This window comes from Liolophura sinensis, chromosome 1 (genome assembly GCF_032854445.1).
Source record: "Liolophura sinensis isolate JHLJ2023 chromosome 1, CUHK_Ljap_v2, whole genome shotgun sequence".
In the NCBI taxonomy this organism is placed as follows: domain Eukaryota; kingdom Metazoa; phylum Mollusca; class Polyplacophora; order Chitonida; family Chitonidae; genus Liolophura; species Liolophura sinensis.
In genome coordinates, this window is record NC_088295.1 from 31,228,711 (window position 1) to 31,250,114 (window position 21,404).

Below are 21,404 nucleotides of genomic sequence, written 5' to 3' on the forward strand. Positions count from 1 at the left end.
CCCCGGGCTGTGCCTGGTTTCCACCCACCATAATGCTGGCCGCCGTTGTATAAGTGAAATATTCTTGAGTACGCTGTAAAACACCAGTCAAATAAATAAATAAATAATGCCAAACATTGGAATTGTTTTAGTGCTATTTAGATTTTTTTCTCATTAGCAAGGCTCTTCTATTGCACCAATAATGTACCAGAGTTATAAATCATTTCCCATAACTATGTTACAGCACCCTCTCCACCTAAGATCAACATATCTAAGAATGGAGCTCACACTGTACAGGTCAGCTGGCTACGGCCCACCCAGCCAAATGGCATCATCCGTAACTACACTGTGAGTGCCAGAGATAACCAGGGCAAAATACTACAGAAGCTGTGTTTTCAGTGTTGTGACTGCCCGCAGGATTTGTGCACCACAGGCAGTGATCAGGTATGCCATTCTCAATCTAGTTAATTTTTTTAATGAAATAGAAATTGGTTTCACATCCAGTGCTTCCATCCATCAGGTAGTGCTTCATTGAGTCCGTCATAAAACATAAAAGCATTGAAATGGTTAGTCATTCTGAAGTGAAAGTTGGTATGGTACATGGCTTTACTTGGACAAGTTTCCTTTCTGGGACATGTTACCAGTTTGATGAGAGTATGTATTGCATTGCTGGTTTGCCGTATGTATTTTTGTGATGAAGTTTATATCATATTCATAAAGGTATATTTTCAATAATTTTAGAACCACGATTTTGATTTTCATTTGTCAGAAAACCACTGCGGATGCCTGCAGCTCTGTTAAGAAGCTTATGGCTGGGGGTTTAGCTGGTCACTGTGATAAGGTAGTCTTGTACAAGCTGGGTGACGAGAACCTAAGTACCGCTGTGTTAGGTCTACATGCGTATGCCCACTACTGTGTCGGCGTGGAGGCATGTACCAGGGCGGGGTGTCAGCAGGCGTGGGAAGATGTGGACACACAACAAGATGGTCAGATGTTACATATTCACATAATATAAACTCTTCTCATCTTTAGGGTATTGTTAAATTTACCCCCAAAATTCACCTCAAAAATTGCATTTTTGAAGACAATTAAAGGTCTTTAAATATTAATTTATTTTAGAGCTGACACTTGCATTCCCAATAAGATATCACCCTACTCTTTTTGCAAACCTCAAAACAATTTCCAACGTCAACAAAACTCTCAGAATCAGTAGTGTAATGGCCAAAAGCATTTTTTGTATCCTTTTTTTGTTTATGCGCGTGTCTAATTCATAAAAAAGGCTTTGGACTGGCCTGTTGTTCGTACAGACAGTGCTAAAGCTCTGGATGAAGCTTTCTATTTTGTTTATTGAGTGCCACAAAGTATCCAAGCCCTGAAGGTGCTCGAGTATCCGGAGAACTTAAGGAGACTGGTAAGCAAGCTCCCATTTCATCTTCATGACAAGTGGAGGATCATAGTGCAGCTTACCTGTAGACAAGGTAATACTATTCAGTTCCATCAGCTGGTGGAGTTGGTTAGATTCTATGTATGGTAGAGATGCCATGATCCAAGAGAAGAAGGCCTGGAGTGCAAAGGTACCAACAACAAGGAATGTTAAGGGTTCTAAGGGTAGCTATGCCACAGACGTAGTAGATGTAGCCAAGGCTAATCCTGAAAGAAATACTGACAATAGTAGTGGGTATAATCAGCGGAAAACAGAGAGCCAGGACACTAGGAAACATTGTGAAGGTGCAAATCACATGATCGACAGATGTAGAAAAGTGGCCAGCTCGCCGCTCTCTGAGGGCTTCCACATGTCTATGGAAGATCCAAAGGTCTTTGTTACAGTTGCCTTAAACCAGGCCACCAGAGCAAAGATTGTGGCCGGAAATCCATCTGTGACATCTGCAAACTTCGACACCCTACTGTCCTCCATGACAAAAGCAAGGAACGATCATTACTCCCACCCCAAAGGGAGAGTGGAGACTGTTTTAACTTTGCTAAGAATATGGAGGGCCATACACAGGCCGGAGACAGACAGTGCACGATGGTTATTGTACCGGTACAGGTGAAGCTCAGGAACAGCTTGGATGCTATCAAAACTTACACATTTTGGAATCCCGGTAGCACAGTTTCATTTTGCAGAGAGCGTCTGGCACATCATTTGGAAGCATGCAGTCATTCAGTGAAGGTCAATCTGGTCACTATGGGAAAACCCTACATGACGAAAACTTTCGGTATCGATGGCCTTCAAATCGGAGACTTAGAGATGAAGAACTATGTCGACTTACCAAGAACACAAACCAAAGAAATCATCCCTGTGTCGAAACACCACATTCCAAGAAACAAGGATCTGTCTAACCGGAGTCATTTAAGGGATATTATCTTGCCAGAAATAAATTCTGAGATAGATTTTCTCCTTGGAAACAACATAGCCGATGCCTACACACCATATGAGGTAAAGACGGGTCCAAAGGGCACTCCCCATGCAGCTAAAACAATGCTAGGATGGTTGTATGGAATTTAATCCGGGATCACGACTTGAAATCGTATCGGCGGGGATGCAAGATTCTCTTGAACAAGGCAGAAATTACAGTAGCGGCAGAGATGGAACAGCTCAAGAGACTAGCAAGGGAATCCATTAATCTTGACTTTGCGCAAAGGCTTTGTAAGGACAAAACAGAGCATTCGCAAAAAGACAAGGGGTTCTTAGGGCAAGTAAGCAAGTCTGTCATTCTAACTAATGGGCACTACTGTATTGGATTACCTTTCAAGAAGGCGGACATAAAACTCCCAGACAACAAATCACAAGCATAACAGCGACTCCACAGTTTAAGAAGAAAAATAGAGAGAAACTTTGACTTTGACGAAGACTACAGGCACTTTATGGAGGAGAAGATTATCCGTAAGGGTTATATAGAGAGGGTTCCTCAGATTGATCTTATTAGAAGATATGGTCCTGTGTGGTCTATACCTCATTATGGGGTGTATCATCTGCATAAGCCTGGCAAGATCTGTGTCGTGTTCGACTGCACCACAACATACATGGGATCATCCTTGAATACAGTCCTGCTCCAGGGCCCTAAATGATTAATGATTGCCAATAACAGATCGTTGTACAAAGGGAAGCTTATGCGCATATGTTTGTTTGTTTCATTGTTTGTGTGACTCGTACATTGTCATGTGTACAAATAGGCGTTTTTAAAAAGTCGTACTTTGCTTTCTTGTCGGATCCTTATTAAAATCACTGCCGATAAAAATAACGTAACTTCAGTATAATATGATTGCTCTAAGATTGCAGCCTTGTTTATCTTTGTAGTTAATCTGTTGTGGATACCAAAGGAGTTGTGCTGGTTGACTATAAGTTCAACATCAAATAAGTGCTTGGAACTGCACGGCATTCACATGTTTACTGTCTGGTGGATTCAAGTATCTTAGTCTTTGGTGAAATTTTAGGTCAAATACTGTATATCCATGTGTGCTAAAGAAAATATTGTTTGGATATTGATGGGAAAGCAAAGTTCCCAAGGTTTTTTATTTTTCTGAGAATATAGAAATTGATTAACTTGAAAAAATTCACAGTTGGTAAAATATTCATTGGCTGTTTAAATGTTACATTACAGCAAAAGTCCTTAGTGAGTAATTCTGCTGTCAGTATGGGGATGTTTTTTCTTTTGTCTATACTTCAGTGCATGGGTAATTCGCAGAGGTATGCATTTTACAAGAGTATCTTCTCCTGCATTTTATATCAGTGTTTTTATTCCTTATAGCACCAACTGCACCTCTCAATGTGAAGGCTGTGGCAGTAAGTTCCACCAGTATCTTCCTCAACTGGAGTCTCCCTGTAGACCAAAATGGTGTTATTCATTTCTACGAGATAACCTACAGAACCGATGGATCAACCCCAGAAGACTCCATGCAGCAAAATACAACATCCAATGTTACCAGTTTTACCGTTTCTAAGCTGTCAAAGTGGACAAACTATACATTTTCTGTCCGTGGTTTTACCAACAAATTTGGCAACAGTAGTGTGGCGGTAACCTGCAGAACATTAGAAGATGGTTAGTACATTATTACCTTTGCCAAGGATGGTATGTTTTTGCCAGAGTTTATTTGTCTGTCTAATTGTTTAAAAAACTTTGTCGAAAAAGATTTGCAGCAATATTTAATCAAATTTTGTGCACATGTTGGGCTTGGGATGAGGACCAATCCATAAATTTTGGTGGGGATCCAAAGATTTTTTTAACACTTCTTCACAATTGACAGATTGGTGAAAATGCAGAGTGTTGTCTCTTTGTCTGTGGTTTAAGAGTGCTGGAGTTGATGAGGAAATATGCTAACACTATGTTACTCATAGATATGTTTATTTTCAAAATGTTTCAATGTTATTTCAATGTGCTTTCTAGTTGCAGCATTTTCGTAGGCCTGGTTATACCTTTTTCTTGGAACTCTTTGCAATGTACCTGCCAGATTGTATTAAGCAAAAAGTCAGACAATCTCGGGCCAGTCAAACATTCTTTATTATTACTTATTACACAGTTATTAAAAATTTTTAAACATATGACTTTGATACATGTATTTGATACACATTATTTTTATGGATATTGGACATATTTCTTGAATATTTCATCGTCAAATGTGGAATGCTATTAAAGCAGCTGCAAATTTAAAAGTGCATGCCTACATGAAATGTACATTGTCAAACAGAGTGGTATCAAGGATCTGAGATGTGATGTTCCTGCATGTGTTTGGTTGCTGTGGCATCTGTCACTCAAGTGAAAAACGCATTGTTATTAGTTTTTTACCCACTGGTATGATCATGACATTTTCATGAAAATCTGTATTATCCATTAAATGGTTTTTGTCAAATATTACATAAGTCTTACATCGGAATGTTGAATAATTGGCCCATTCAATACTCTGTTACTTAGTACAGTATTAAAATATAGTTTTGTTGATAATCAGTCAGACTTGAATGATTGCATAGATCTGATTTATTATACATATAGTTTAAATGGAGAGTTCAAAATTCCATCATTACAAAATGAGAATTGTTACGCAGTGTTACAATTGTTTGCTTTTATTTCATGTGTTTTTTTTTTCAGTTCCTAGCACCAAACCATACCTACATGTAGAGGTCCTTAATGCTTCTGCAGTCGAACTCTCGTGGAAACCCCCGAAGGAAGCCAATGGGCTTATCCTAAAATACAACATCACATTACACAGTCGTTCTGCCAGTGACACAAATAAAACCAGAACCTACTCTGTGGACAGAAAGACAAGCTGGATAATAATTTCTGGGCTGCAGTACTGGTCAGACTATAAGGTTTACATCTCTGCCAGGACTAGTGTAGGACAGGGTCCCAGCGCTGTGCAGGAATTCAAAACTCATGAATATGGTCAGTGATATTTCTTTGGTGTAAAATTAATTAGATATGCTTAAACAATGGAGAAGTCTCAGCCATGGTGCATTGTGCAAGTAACTAATACAATATTTCATTGTTTTGCTTTGTTAATGTTGAACAGCCTGTGTTTGATTGGGAAGAAACAGGTAAGAATTCACTCATCCTTACTTCAATAGTAATGCTTCCAAAGTTGGATTGCCCTTAATATCTTCATGTGTAATGCTTGCAAGATCAGATTGCACAGGGGCAATATTTCCAAGGTAAGTTTGCACCTATTTTCTTCAGGGGTAATATTTCCGAGGTAAGTTTGTACCTATTTTCTTCAAGGGGTAATGCTTCCAAAATATGTTTACACCTATTTTCTTCAGGCGGTAATGTTTCCAGTATAAGATTACACTTTTTTCCCTTTAGGGTTAATGTTTTCAAGGTGAGTTTGCACCTACTTCCTTCAGGGTAAGGCCACAAAGGTAAGATTGGTTCCATTTCTCCTCAGTAGCATGCCAGCTCTGCGTAGTGACCCCAGGAGGCTCCCTTCAATGCAGTTAAGTTATAGTCCAGCTTCCTCTCCAGCCATACGTGTGAAGGTCTCTCAGCAACCTGCCAATGGTTGTGGGTTTCACCTGGGCTCTGCCTGGTTTTCTTAAACCCTAATGCTGGCTGACGTTTTATAGGTGAAATATTCTCGAGAACAGGGTAAAACATCAATCAAATGAATAAATAAATTTCTCATCAGTAGCATGCCAGCTTGGGGCAATGACCCAGGAGTCTTTAACCAATGCAGTTGCTGTGAGTTCAAGCTCAGCTCATGATGGCTCCCTCAGCTCATGAGTAAAACGACAGTCAAATAAATACATAAATATTTATCATCTGTGTGTGTTTATTTCTGCCTGCAGCGCCAACATCCCCACCTGAGAATCTGCGGGCCATAAGTGTTAACGCCACTGCTATTCACCTGACCTGGTTACCTCCCTCACAACCTAATGGCCACATCACACAGTACGATGTGACCTACACAGCTGACAAGGTTCCACGGGATGAAATCCTCTGTGTGCCCAGGGACAAACATGGTGTTGTGGTGGGGCATCTGAACTACTGGACTCAATACAGTTTTGTTGTCACTGCCAGCACAGCTCAAGGGGTGGGGCCTCCGGCCACACAGTCAGAGAGGACTAAACAGTATGGTCAGTTGACGTCTTCCATTAAAATAAAATCCTAATTGATCACCTTTTTTGCATATGAACAGCAGTTTGCAATGATTTATGCACTGGTTGAGTTGGTTGATTCTAGGGCTTTACAAAAAGTATAATTGTATCAGTCTACATAGTATAATAATATGCGTGAATAGGCATCTATCAAACATTTGAAAAGGTTGAAGAATAATAGTACACGTATTTTTATTTAGGCCTATCCTTATCACAATTCAGAAAACAAATCTAGGCTGTTGATTGGTCAGTCTGCCTTGGATAAGGTACACAGTTCGCTGAGCAGCCCAGGAATACAGCCTTACATGGTGGATATTTTTCATTTGGAGAACTTCCCGTAACATCTTTTTTAAACAATTAAACTGCACACTCTTGCAAATTGAAATGAAAATGACTGACAAGCAGTCAATCTATGGTAAGTATTTTCTCTCGGCTCAACCAAGGTCCCCCATTCAAGCTTGATGCTCTTCTACTCATTGTACATGCAGTGACATGGACAAAGTGAAAACAAGGTTGTATTGGCTAAAATACCGGTATTAATTCAATTTAAGGTGTCCCTAGTGCTCTTCACTTAAAATTCATCATAACAGATGATATTTTGTCTTGAAGATTATTTCCTCTTGCCCTCTGGGCTTTTGGAAATATTGATCTTCTTTTTCGAAATATTATGTGCATAAGGTAATGAAAAACATTGCATTAAAAAGAATAAGAAAAGTCTGTATTGTGTATTCCCACAGTACCAACCTCCCCGGTCACAGGTATCAAGGCTGTGAGTAAGACATCTCAGAGCGTCTACCTGAAATGGAGCCCCCCTATCACCCCTAACGGGATCATCATGAAGTACACCATCACCTACACCAGTAGAGAGCACATAACTGGCAGTAACAGAAACGTGAAATTGTCTGTCGCCACACCAGATAACCAGCCACAATACAACCTGACCAGACTGCACCAGTACTGGTGGTACACTGTCACTGTACAGGCCTTCACTGTGATGGGACAGGGTAAGAATAACAGCGAGCCGTACAAAGTGCAGACAGCAGAGGCAGGTAAGACATTTGAATTTTTACCTTAGTTATGTATGTTTACTTGTGTTCAGAATCACAAGACATTTAACATTGGCACAGTTAAAGTGCCCCTGACTTGATATGGTTTTCAGAATTCCAAAAAGAATGTTATCTGATAAAACTAACAGAATGCATCTACTCCTTTGCAACCACTGAAGAACGATTTTTGCAGTGGAATTTATGCATACAGTTATTATGAAAATGGTGCTAAAATTGATAAGTTTTTGTCATTAACAGATGTTAGCATGATAAAACTATTCAAGTTATTCCTTTACTTCCCATAATTTGTTTCTCCAAGAATGTTCCAAAATATTGCTTGCAGAGGCGGTTGAAAAGGTTGAAGAATTAGTTTGTTGTAATGGGTTAATTAAAGCCACAAAACGTGACTTTCTCCATTCCCTGAGTGAACAACTGCCATCATGTTAGGCCTAAGTCTACACAGCATTTGAAGTCATAAGTTAATAAGATTGGAGAAAATTTGCTCTCTCAGAGTGATCATAAGACTGTAAAATTCAAAGCCACCAAATTTTAATATTATTGAGGATTGTTGTTATGTGCATTGGATTGTAATGATGCATGTAGATCATGTGGAATTCTTCCTCCAGTTCCCGGCCCACCTGAAGATGTTAAACCCACACCTGTCAACAGCACCAGTGTCAAGTTATCATGGAAACCTCCTACTTTTCCCAATGGTGAAATTATGGAATATACCATTTATCACAATCAGTCAAAACGTTCACACCGTGTGAAATCAGACCAGAACTCTGTTGTGATTGGTGGATTAAAGATTTGGACTGTGTACAACTTTACCATCTCTGCGAGGACCAAGGCCGGTGCAGGCCAGCGAGTCAGTGTGACCTGTAGGACAAAAGAAGCAGGTGAGCTGGTACAAAATGCCTGTACCACAGCTGAAAATGTCGTAATATTAGATATGAAATACACTTTCGTTGAAACAGTGGCATCCTTGGTTTTTTTCAGGCTTTTCAGCAGATTTTCTTGAAAGATTTTCATGTCCTTGATCATTCTTGAAAATCAGTTTGTTTTGGAAAAGGCACTGAACTTGTCAGTGTTAAATACCAGTATGATATGATATTATGTTGAAATCTGAGTGATAATTAAGGTTTTCAAGACCTTGAAAGTTCTTGAACATGAGATTGTTTTGGAATAAGTACTAAAGTGCTGGAAAAGATAGGATGTTAGGTTCTTCAAAATCCTTGAAAACATTTTCTTTTCAGTCAACCTTGATTTGCAACATTATTTCAGTTCTTTCACAATGGTGTTTTATCAGATATCCCATGCAGGAATTTCCAGATTGTCCTTTCAGATATACTCATATCTGTGATCTTTTATGACATTCTTTTCTCTGATATTTTGCAGCCCCAGCCCAGCCTGATGTGTCTATGGACAAGCCTCTTATCCAGGCTGCCCGTAACATCCCTCTGTCCGACCCTCACACCCAAGCAGCCATCACTCTGCCCATGCAGTTTTTCACTGACCACACCCGTGGAGAACCACTAGCCTGGGGAATTATTGTCATCGAAGCATCCATCAAGACCTTAAACCGTAAGATAGCCACCTTTTCTTGTGCCATTTTCAACTTGACCATTTTGTACAATAGATTAGTGGGGAGAGCATTGATATTATAAAGCCAGAATTCAGCTCTGAGGCACACACATATTTTAGACTTATTTATTTGCTTTGGGGTTTAAAACTGAACTCGCACTCACAGTCCGGTTTATGGGGTGGAACAAAATTTGTGAATTGTGGTGGTTTGGTGTGACCCTTAGCTTTGGGAATACTGAGGTGCAAGATTTTGCTGGGTAAATATATGGTAAGTGTAAACCATGTCATGTGTATCTGGTGTCTGCAAAACTATGATTACTGTAATTCTTCGACTTTTTCACCTGTGTGCAAGGTGTTTATTCAAGCATATTCTGAAGGCATTGTTTTGTGTAGGCTGATAAAATTACACTTTTTGTGAAGACCTAAAATTGGCCAATGCAACTAATATAGATTTGTCTCCAAAAATCAACTTACAAATGTGCAAGTTGCACTGAAATTTGCTCTTTCATATGCATATAGATTGAGGAATTCTGTAATGCGGCTCCATAAAGATTATGTACTTGCCATTGTGATGGTCTGGCCAAAAGGAGACATCAGTGTGAAAGAACTGAAATAATGTTCAAAGTGACATTAGGAACGGAACTACCAATCAAGGGGTCAGTTGTCAACAATTTGTAGGATCATGCTTCTACAGGATTTGTGTATTGTGTACTGCCATGGAAAATAGATCACATAATTAACACATTATTCTCTAGTTTGGTTGGTAGTAATTCATGGAAAATAGCATATAGAGATATGTGATGAAATACCACATTAAATGAAAAATGACAGATTTCCTTATTCAATATATAAGATCAGAGTTCCAGTTAAGCCCTTGGTGTATGCATCAGATCTTCTGTTTTTGTTAGATTCAAAACTGACATACATCAGTGGGCGCGTCACATGTCAAGAGTGTGTGACGTGGGAGGAGTACCATGACAAGGGAGTGAGGAAACCTTACAGAGCCACACCTGACACCTGGTCTCCCAGCCGGCTTAACCTCACCTACTCAGCCCGTACGTGCAACTACAAGTTCTTTGATAATACAAAAGTCACGAACTTTAGCCTAGTGTAATTCTTCAACCTTTTTGCGTGTTTGCAAGGAGTTAATTCAAACATATTCTGATGGCATTATTCTGTGTAAACCAGTAAAATTCCAATCCAACCAATGTAGTTTTGTTTCCAAAATCAAAATACAACTGTGCATAAACTGCAGTGAAAGTTGCTCTTTTTATATGCGAAATGGTTGAGGAATTAGTGTAGTAGTCTTTATTTTATTGCTTGTATCCTTGTATATATTCAGGAGTTGAAAGAAAAAGGTTTGTATGTGTGATGGGAAGTGTATAGATAACCTATTCTTCAGCTTATTGATCAGTATTTGTCTACTACAGGTGACCAAAATTAGAACTAGGTATAAAATTCATGTGACTGTTTGGAATTGTCACTTTACAGTCATGTGAGCAGTGCCTGTCAGTGTCAGAACATTAGTAATGTATTTGATTTCAAATTTTGTCCTTGGCCAAGTTACTATACATTTGACCTGAATTTGAGGTTCTACTTATATTAGAAGTATGTTTTACTGTTTGTTTGGAAGACTGGATGATATCCTACTATAAATACTGGAGTTTCAACACTGATATTTTGTGATTTTTATTTGCCTCTGAAAAAGTGCAATTTCATGTACAGTTTTAGGGTAAATATGGTGTAAATGAAGAGTAAGTAACTTTCTTCCCGAAGGCTGCAGCTACAATCCCCAAATAAACCCTAACCAAAAGGAAAGTTATCCGGTCACATTAACATGAAGTAAGTCTTGATAGCAAATTTGATCAAAAAGTTTGAATGATTGTGTTGTGATGACAGATGTGCGACAGCGGCGTGCAACCGAGGAACCAGCCTTCATCCTTGGACAGGAGGGCAGATGTGCTGACACAGTCTTTTGCAATGGCTACCTTAAACCTGGCACGCAGTACAGGTATGGTAGCCTGTTATGGCCAGAACAGTCAGTCTCAGCCTTTAGTAATGGGTACCTTTAAAACTGGCAACCAACATAGATATGGTGGCCTGTTATAACCAAAAAGACTTTATCACAACCTTCTGTAATGGCTACCTAAACCCAGTATAGGTGTGGTAGCCTGTTATGACCAAAACAGCCTATCTCAGCCTTTAGTAATGGCTACCTTTAAAGCTGGCAACCAACATAGATATGGTGGCCTGTTATGACCAAGACACATGCCTTCTATCTTGGGCATGCACCAGTTCTATTGTCAATCTTTTGCCATTCATAATATTAAATGACTGTTGAGATTTGTATCCCTGGTGAATTTGAAGCCATGGTTAATATCCATCTCTTCACGTCATGCTTAAAGGTCTAATAAAACAGCCAATTAGTCACATTAAATATGTGAAATAACCACAAGCACTCCAGAGCAGACTGAGAAAACTTAAAGCCATCACCAAAGATAAACACATGCATTTTGTGTCATCAAAATGAACGATGACAACAAGCATCGGTAAACGGCACTGATGTGAAGTATGTCAGATGAAAAACCATTAAAAACACTGTAAATAAAAAGAGTTGGATTTATTTTTTTATGATTTTTTCAACCAAGTAAAATGCATTTGAAACTTTGGATTCTACGGTGGCCTTTTCTGACCTTACTGGAATCTGTGACATTACATAAAGTTTTTGCAACATAACACAAAAAAACAGCTAGATTTCATCATCCAAAATGCTTATACATATAGATCTATGAATGCATTCTCTGAATCAACCTGGAAAAATTATGGATATGATGTCAGTGATAACCTCTGGTTCACAATAGACCACCATAGAATCAGGACAAATTCTAAAAAAATTCATCAAACTACTTTTCTGGACTGTGTTTAATGATTTTTCATCTGATATATGCTTCATTTAGTGTTTTCTTTACCATAATTCCTCAACCTTTCTGCATATGAAAGAACAACTTTCAGTGCCATTTATGCACATTTTTATTTTGACTTTGGAAACAAAACTACATTGATTAGATTGGCAAACTTCAGTGCTTCACAAAAAGTATAGTTTTATTAGTGTACACAGAATAATTCCCTCAATATGATTCAATAAATGCTTTGCAAACATGCAAAAAGGTTAAAGAATTCCAGTAACTGTACTATTTGTTTGTTTGTTTTGACATCCATGTATCTACACCAAAACATTTATTTTGTTCATGTGTTTCTGCTCAGAGTGAAGGCGTTTGTGTGTAACCTGGGAGGCTGCACGGACACATACTACTCTCATCCAGTCAGCACAGGTTTGTGCCTCTTTTTACCCCGAGTCCCCTTTTGTAACTGGAAAACTCTGTGTTGTGATGAAGGCACTGCTTAAATATGTCATCCAGAGGGCGTCAGTGGCCTGGTTGTTGAAGTTCTACCGCAGCACAGTGATGCATGAGTCCCTCGTCAACGCGGCCGCTATGAATTCATGTCCAGCTATTGCTGGCTTGCTCCCTGGTTGTATGTGGGAAAGTCTGAAAGCAATTAACATGCATTATCCCACCATAATGCTGGCACCAGTTGTCCAACTGACAACCCTATTTCCTCTTCCTGTTTAGTGGATGTCAGGTATTGACATCGTATTGTTGTAAAAATTTTGGTTCAGATGTTTACAGAACAATTCTTTGGGCATTCATTTGATAAGTAAGTTGTAAAACCTTTTTGTTAGCCAGTTGACAAGAAGTACTTTCATATTAAATAAGGTTGGTTTTGACATCCCTTTTCATTCATGTCAAAAGGAAAGGTGTGTAATTGGTATCAAGCCTTTTGATTGTTTGTGTGGTTTATTTTGTTTTGTTTTTGTTAGTGGCAATCCCTCCTGACAGATCCCCGCGAGTGGCAGGAGCAGTGATCGCTGTGCTCTTCTTACTGGCCATTGCTGGTGTTGTTATCTACATGAAGAGGACAAAGAGAGGGTAAATTTAACCTGACCAGATCTGCTTAGAAATTAAGTGCATTATCTTACATACACAGCCAAGCCTGTACTACTAAATATATGTAGTTTACCACAATAGACCAACTTCACAAGCAGCACATGTTGATATCTTCCGTGTAGAATGAAGATGGTTTAATAAACCAGCCGTCAGGGTTCTCATAGGAATGCCACTAGCTCACCTCTGACACATCTCTAGTAGGCTTCCAGCGTCTGCTGTCATTCCACCAGGCTTTCTCTGATGGGTGAGGAGACTTTTTTGCTGTAATCTGTGACCAACTAATTGTAGTGTTATTTTATACTAGCAATCCGTGGCCATTTCACAGGAGACTCAGTTAGAGATTTGAATAAGGCCTTATTTATACAGTTCATAGCACATTTCAGACATTGTGTCAGTAGAAATAGAAGACTCCTGGGTGTAATAATGAGGTACCTGTATTAATTGCAGTATTAACATGGCAACTCAGATAAAATGTTTTTCATAACAGGCCATTTGGTAAGAAAGGTGAAGTAGACTCTGGTCATGTGATTATAGAAGAGACCAGTGATAGCTCAGCTGAATTGGAAATGGTGCAGCGTTCCAGGTAAATACGTTTCATTGTTTTCTCTGATTGGCACTATATTTGACCTAAAATTTTGTCCATAACTTATTTGTTTTGCCTGATTCTGAGAGTTTTATTTGTCTTTGAAAGATGTTTTCAGGTTTGTTTGGAAGGTATGGTGATGTCCTGGTGGAAAACTGTATGTTTCCACACCAGGAGTAATATTTTATGATCTTTATTTGCCTTTAAGAAATCTTTTTTGAGTTAATTATTAAGGCAAGTCCAGTACATGTAAGTCAGATTTTTCTGGTTTCATGTGTTCTGGTTGCTCATGTACAGTATTTACTTGCTGTTGAAATCCTGAGTTTAAAGAGTCTTGAAAAATCTGACAATAATGTATTTTGTAGAAATTAAGTTTCATTGGAATTTCTTATTTGAAAATGGTTCTGTTTTCAGACCTATAAAGCTGTCTGAGTTGGAATCAACAGTTCTTAAACTGAAGCGCTCGTCAAATCTGGGCTTTGCTGATGAATATAAGGTATTGAAAGCTGAATGGTTTCGCTGGTCACTATGGTCTCTAGCCTAATGAGAACAAATGTTTAATTCTGCAGATTTGTATCAAAGTTTGTTGGCTACCTGTGCTATGCAAAGAGTGTTGGTAACTTTGCAGTACAGACATGTAACATCTCTCACAAGCTTGGTAGGAGGCCTCCGTGGCTCAGTTGTTTAGCACGCTAGCGCAGTGTAATGACCCAGGAGCCTCTCACCAATCATCTTGCACTCTGCCCTCTTGATAAATGAATGACCTATTTTAAATGATAGAGTGCTAAAAGATAGGATGTTAAAAGATAGGATACTAATAGATAGAGTGCTAAAAGATAGGATGTTAAAAAATAGGATGCTAATAGATAGTGCTAAAAGATAGAATGTTAAAAGATAGGATACTAATAGATAGAGTGCTAAAAGATAGGATGTTAAAAGATAGCACGCTAATAGATAGAATGCTAGAAGATAGAATATTAATGGATAGGATGTTGAAAGATAGGTTGGTAAAGGACTGGCCAGCAGACAGACAGCGTGACACTTATAGAGTTGGTTGTTGCAGCTAAAAATGTGTACCTGTCCATGTTTTTTGCCTGTACTCTGCATGCTTTTTCTATTCCCGTATTTTATGAAAAAATGCCAGTTGTGAAGTGAAGAGTTGTGAAGATAAACATTCAGAAGTACTTGTGTAAGATCTTGTGGGAAAATTACTTTCATTTTTTTATGTATTACATCTTACATTCGTTTTTTTTTTTTTCTTTTCTTTTTTTTTGGAACTTTGACATTAGTGAAAGTGCCATAATTCTTTTGTATAATGATTTTCTCCAGGATTTAAAAGAATTAAGCCCAAAACATCCTCACCATGCTGCTGACCTGGAGGTGAACCGCTCCAAAAACAGATACACCAACATTTTACCTTGTAAGTACACCTACATGGATTTTATTTTTACCCTTGATCCAAATTGTCTGTCTACTATTGAATATCTTGACATGACTTACATGTATGCAGTTCCATGGACACTGCATGCTTTTGCACAAATATGACCTAATACACAGGTGCAAAAGTTTATCAGTAACTCACCAAACATGAGTGGTTTACTCAGGGTGCTCTGGTTTATTCCACCTATAAAACTGACCACAGTCTTGTGAGTCAAAATTCCTTGAATATGACATGAAACATCTTTGGAATAAAGAGATCAAAACATGTACTAATACCGTGCATGACATTATGTGTGTGTCTTAAAGTTACACTGTGTCATCAACCTGACTGCCAGAGTGATTGAGGTACCAGACGTATTGATAGCCACTTATGACTTGATCAAAAAAGAATACTTGGCTGATGTTGTGTACATGATAAAGTCTGTGCCCCAATAATTTCCGATGCAGTGTACATGATGAAGTTTGTGCCCAAGTAATTTCCCATGCTGTGCACATGATGAAGTTTGTGCCCAATAATTTCCCATGCTGTGTACATGATGAAGTTTGTGCCCCAATAATTTCCGATGCTATGTACACGATGAAGTTTGTGCCCCAATAATTTCCGATGTTTGTGTACATGATGAAGTTTGTGCCCCAATAATTTTCCATGCTGTGTACATGATGAAGTTTGTGCCCAATAATTTCCCATGCTTTGTACATGATGAAGTTTGTGCCCCAATAATTTCCCATGCAGTGTACATGATGAAGTTTGTGCCCCAATAATTTCCAATGCTGTGTACATGATGAAGTTTGTGCCCAATAATTTCCCATGCTGTGTACGTGATGAAGTTTGTGCCCCAATAATTTCCCATGCTGTGTACATGATGAAGTTTGTGCCCCAGTAATTTCCCATGCTGTGCACATGATAAAATCTGTGCCCCAATAATTTCCCATGCTGTGTACATGATGAAGTTTGTGCCCAATAATTTCCCATGCTGTGTACATGATGAAGTTTGTGCCCCAATAATTTCCCATGCTGTGTACATGATGAAGTTTGTGCCCAATAATTTCTGATGCTGTGTACATGATGAAGTTTGTGCCCCAAGAATTTCCAATGCTGTGTACTTGATGAAGTTTGTGCCCCAAAATTTCCGATGTTTGTGTACATGATGAAGTTTGTGCCCCAATAATTTCCCATGCTGTGTACACGATGAAGTTTGTGCCCCAATAATTTCCGATATTGTGTACATGATGAAGTTTGTGCCCCAATAATTTCCCATGCTGTGTACATGATGAAGTTTGTGTCCCAATAATTTCCCATGCTGTGTACACCATGAAGTTTGTGCCCCAATAATTTCCGATATTGTGTACATGATGAAGTTTGTGACCCAATAATTTCCCATGCTGTGTACATGATGAAGTTTGTGCCCCAATAATTTCTGATGTTGTGTACATGATGAAGTTTGTGCTCCATTAATTTCCGATGTTGTGTACACGATGAAGTTTGTGCTCCATTAATTTCCAGCGCTAATCGTACATCTCTCCACCCACAGTTGACCATTCTCGAGTGAAGCTCCTGCCATTAGATGATGAAGATGGCTCCGATTACATCAATGCTAATTACATTCCTGTAAGTCTGAGACATACACAAGCACATGGTTATGATAATGGCTTTGTTATGCTTTATTTATTTATATATTTATTTCATTGGTGTTTTACACAGTACTCAACAATATTTCACTTATACAACGGCAACCAGCATTGTTTTGGGAGGAAACCAGGCAGAACCTGGGGAAAACCCACAAGCACAACCATCTACAGGTCACTGACAGACATTCCAGTGGCATTTAGGCTGCCCAGGTTATAGACAGTGTTGTCAAGATATAGCCTTCATAGTGATTTAAACTTGAAAGAAAGAGAATAAAATCATCATATCTTCACATTTTCTTGTGCATTGGTTAATATGCATGAAGTTTATGGTTCAGGTTGAAAAAAAGTTAGTCCCTGTACTAGGCCAAAATAATACTGAAGGCATACATGTACTAATACCATGCCAAAGGAGTATTTAACTGTTCATTTGTTCATGACTTTGTTTCTCACTAGGGTTACAATTCCAAGCGAGAGTACATCGCATCCCAGGGTCCTCTACCTGGGACTAAGGATGACTTCTGGAGGATGATCTGGGAACAAAATGTCTCTCTCATCGTCATGGTTACCAAGTGCATGGAGGGTCGGGGTAGGGTAAGAGAAATCATTATTTATGAAGTTTAAGTTAATGACTTAAAAACTCAGAAAGATATGTGTTGTTGGTTAAATGGTTTTTTATACAAAAATCTGTTAAAGAAAATAACACAGTAAACATGATAACTTACTAAGCCTATGTAGAGAAAACAAATAAACATAATAGCTTAGACATCTTTCAAAGTCCATGTCATCTTGCAATCTGGGCCCTGCTAAGACAATGGCATATATTAAAGATACATGTACTAGGATGTCAAAACATTTTGTCACAGAGAAAAAAAGTTCAAAAGCAAATTCACATACAGTCAACAGACGTTCATGTTGTAACTGAAGGTACAGAACCTTATTTGTGTGATTTATTTTACCATTTCACTTTGTTTTCTCAGGTAAAATGTGAGCAGTATTGGCCAAATGATGATGAGCCTGTTTATTTTGGAGAACTGATAGTTCAGAGACGCTCTGAGTCTATACTGCCAGAGTATGATATCAGGATTCTGGATATCAAACTGGTCAGTGATCAGCTGCATGTGACACAAGTTTTTTTATGCAGGTTCTTGAAACACTGGAATAGCTGGTAGAGAGATTTTTGTACAGGCTTTATGTGTCTGACAATCCATTTCATTTAATTGAATAAAATATTACGTAAAAATGGTCGTGGGTTTCCTCTGAGTTCTGCCTGGTTTCCTCTGAGTTCTGCCTGGTTTCCTCTCGCTATGATGCTAACCGCAGTCTTATAAGTAAACTGTTCTTGAGAACGGCGTAAAACATCAATCAAATTAACAAATATTGCACAAAAAAGATACTGTAAATGTCACTTGATTGTGCAATTAATGTTTCATAAAGTTTGTTTTTGTTTTGTGCATTTTCTTTTAGGGGCAAATATGTATCTTTTTGGTGCTGAAACTCACATTTTTATAGTAGGATACCTTCCTTTCAGACATAATTTATAACTTTTTCCTAAGATCACAATCAGGAAAAATGAGGAACAGTTCATGGTCATTTACAAGTAGTGAATTAACAATTAAATTTTACACTTTGCCCAGTGTGAACCATAAGGTGGTACAAAAGGTGGAGAAGACGGTTAAATTACAGTAATTAATTACTGTGGTTTAGCGGATGAAATCATACACTACATGTTGAGACCTGATGAAGCTATGTTTATAGTGTGTTGAATGCGTTTATTTGATAATGAGAATTCCCTTGACTGACCTCCTTTTGTCAATGATGGTTATTATGTTATAGGGAGAATCCAAAAAGAGAACAGTGAAACACTTCCACTTTTTAAAGTGGCCTGACTTTGGTTGTCCGACGAGTACAAAGTCCCTTGTGAACTTTGTCTGGGCTGTGCAGTCCCACCGGTCCCCAGTCTTGAGAGGACCAGACTTAGTTCACTGCAGGTAGTCCCGTCTGCATGTTGGTGGGAACAAACAGTTCCACCTAGTTTTTCAGTACAGGCTACTAACACATTGAGCACCTGTTCTTTACATACGCTGGTCTCTGCCAGTAATAGCATGCATGCATGGACGTTTGCATACCAAATGTTTTCTTCAGTTCTGCTTGATCCATGATTCCTTGTTTCTTTTTACTTGCATGAACATTTGAAATTGCCTGCTAGTCAGGAGTGCTTCTTAATGCAAAGTCTCCTAGCAGTACTTTTTGCATGGTGCGAATGGCATTAACTTGTGATATAATATTAGTGGCACATTTAGAAGGATTGACCCTGACATAGTCTAACATTGGAAGATAACACACCTGTACACAGCATGAAGTTAGTGTGAAAATCACAACATTAGATGGAAGAGAAAGATGGGGTAGGGTGTAGATAATTAAGGATATTTTGTTTATGTACAATAGTGTGAAATAGCACATTTCCGCTAACAGATAGACAGTTACTTCACACAGTTTATTATCAGTATCACACTTGTTAAGTTGTTATAAAGTTTTAAAGCATCACACATTCCACTATTAATTATAATACTTATATTACTGTTATTACAGGCTTTTAAACCTTAAATAACCTGTTTCAATTAGACAAAACCTAAATCTTTGAAAACAAAACATGAATATTTTTTGAAGGACTGGTGGAGGGGAGGCACATGGAAGCGACCATTTTTTTCAGTTCATGAGCAAGCCATTCCATGTCTGAAAAAACAATAACACTGTGGTTAAGCATTATTCCATAGAGTCATTGCAGAATATTAGTTCTTTAAATGTGTTAGTTCTGATGATGCTAGAGCCATTGATGTAATTCTTGTATGACATTTGTTGATGAGTGCTGTGAATATTACTTCTGGTGACCTCTTCTAGTCAGTTTCACTAGACATTTCAGTGTTGAAGAAAATGTAATTGCAGAATAGTTCTCACTTGACTCTGAAAATATGTTCTTCTGTATATTGGCTATAAAGAGCAGACCAGGCGTCACTTTCGCAAAAGTGTAAGTCATGTTTCTTCTGATTTTATTTGTGAAAGACATTGTCTGTGTTGTAGCGCCACATGGCGATGTCATTTACAAGAAAAGATCTGAAAACTTGATTTACAAAGTTTTGTGAAAGCAGGCCCAGGTATTCCAAAAATTAAAAGAATTAGTGTAGTGGCTGGTTCACATTTATGCATTTAATACAGCAATAATCCAACAAAGATAGTCCCATCTGATTGCTAATGGCCTGATACTGATCACCTGCTAATTACCAACTCACCTGTCTGTATAACATCCCTCCAGGGCACAGTCACTCACACTGTCAGACAGTGTCACATGAAGATCTGGCCTGACTTTGGCTGCCCCCAGTCCCCTCAGGATCTACTCACCTTCCACAGGGCAGTGCGTAAGGTCTGTCCCCGCAGCATGAATGCCCCGCCCATCCTGGTACATTGCAGGTACAGCTATGTTCACACCTACATCTAAAATGTTGTTCCCCATTTTGAAGCTCTGTTGAAATATACATGATTATACATGAATATATGATTTGTTGTAGTTGGTTATCAGTTATAATTAGGTATTTAAATGTACAAGCAGTCAAGCTTATCTGTGGTACATGGGAAGGTCTTCCAGCAATCTGTGGATGGCAGTGGGTTTCCCCAAGCCCAACCCGGTTTCCTACCACAGTAATATTCGTATAAATGAAACTATGTTGAGTACGGCGTAAAACACCAATCAAGTAAATAAATATATATAAAATCCTATTTTAGCACCTCTGTTGGGGCCATCATGACTATTGGTGAAGAGATAAATGTTATCAGTTACACATGAACTCCATGTTCATCCCTTCCAACACACGTTCATTTTTTTGCCAGTGCTGGAGTAGGTAGGACTGGTACGTACATTGCTGTGGATTGTCTGCTACAGCAGATGAGAGACCATCAAGAAATAGACATCTTTGGTCGGGTACTGGAGATGAGAGAACACCGCTCACACATGGTTCAGACAGAGGTAAATATAGGCTGTATAGAAGTCACACATGGTTCAGACAGAGGTAAATATAGGCTCTATATGGCAGTCACACAAGGTTCAGGCAGAGAGACAAATATAGACACTGTATAGGAGTCACACAAGGTTTAGACAGAGAGACAAATATAGACACTGTATAGGAGTCACACATGGTTCAGACAGAGAGACAAATATAGACACTGTATAGCAGTCACACATGGTTCAGACAGAGGTAAATATAGGCACTGTATAGCAGTCACACAAGGTTCAGACAGAGACAAATATAGGCACTGTATAGCTGTCACGCATGGTTCAGACAGAGGTAAATGTAGGCACTGTATAGCATTCACACATGATTCAGACAGAGCTAAATATAGGCACTGTATAGCTGTCACACATGGTTGAGACAGGTAAATTGTAGGCACTGTATAGCAATCACACATGGTTCAGACAGAGGTAAATATAGGCACTGTATAGCAGTCACACATGGTTCAGACAGAGGTAAATAAAGGCACTGTATAGCAGTCACACATGG

General features: G+C 38.7%; 1 protein-coding gene across 1 annotated transcript in view; it reads left to right on the plus strand.

Annotated features, from left to right (window-relative positions):
- LOC135468461 (phosphatidylinositol phosphatase PTPRQ-like) overlaps positions 1 to 21,404 on the plus strand; it is a 50,370-nt gene that overhangs the window by 25,254 nt on the left and 3,712 nt on the right. The window contains exons 19-38 of the mRNA XM_064746739.1: positions 224 to 423; positions 749 to 965; positions 3,729 to 4,019; positions 5,064 to 5,357; positions 6,257 to 6,544; positions 7,303 to 7,614; positions 8,238 to 8,510; positions 9,010 to 9,195; positions 10,104 to 10,250; positions 11,095 to 11,206; positions 12,460 to 12,527; positions 13,076 to 13,184; positions 13,690 to 13,785; positions 14,200 to 14,281; positions 15,115 to 15,205; positions 16,758 to 16,834; positions 17,308 to 17,445; positions 17,832 to 17,954; positions 20,165 to 20,319; positions 20,737 to 20,872. Of these exons, the coding sequence (XP_064602809.1) occupies positions 224 to 423; positions 749 to 965; positions 3,729 to 4,019; positions 5,064 to 5,357; positions 6,257 to 6,544; positions 7,303 to 7,614; positions 8,238 to 8,510; positions 9,010 to 9,195; positions 10,104 to 10,250; positions 11,095 to 11,206; positions 12,460 to 12,527; positions 13,076 to 13,184; positions 13,690 to 13,785; positions 14,200 to 14,281; positions 15,115 to 15,205; positions 16,758 to 16,834; positions 17,308 to 17,445; positions 17,832 to 17,954; positions 20,165 to 20,319; positions 20,737 to 20,872 (3,395 nt within the window). The remainder of the gene's footprint in view (positions 1 to 223; positions 424 to 748; positions 966 to 3,728; positions 4,020 to 5,063; positions 5,358 to 6,256; positions 6,545 to 7,302; positions 7,615 to 8,237; positions 8,511 to 9,009; positions 9,196 to 10,103; positions 10,251 to 11,094; positions 11,207 to 12,459; positions 12,528 to 13,075; positions 13,185 to 13,689; positions 13,786 to 14,199; positions 14,282 to 15,114; positions 15,206 to 16,757; positions 16,835 to 17,307; positions 17,446 to 17,831; positions 17,955 to 20,164; positions 20,320 to 20,736; positions 20,873 to 21,404) is intronic.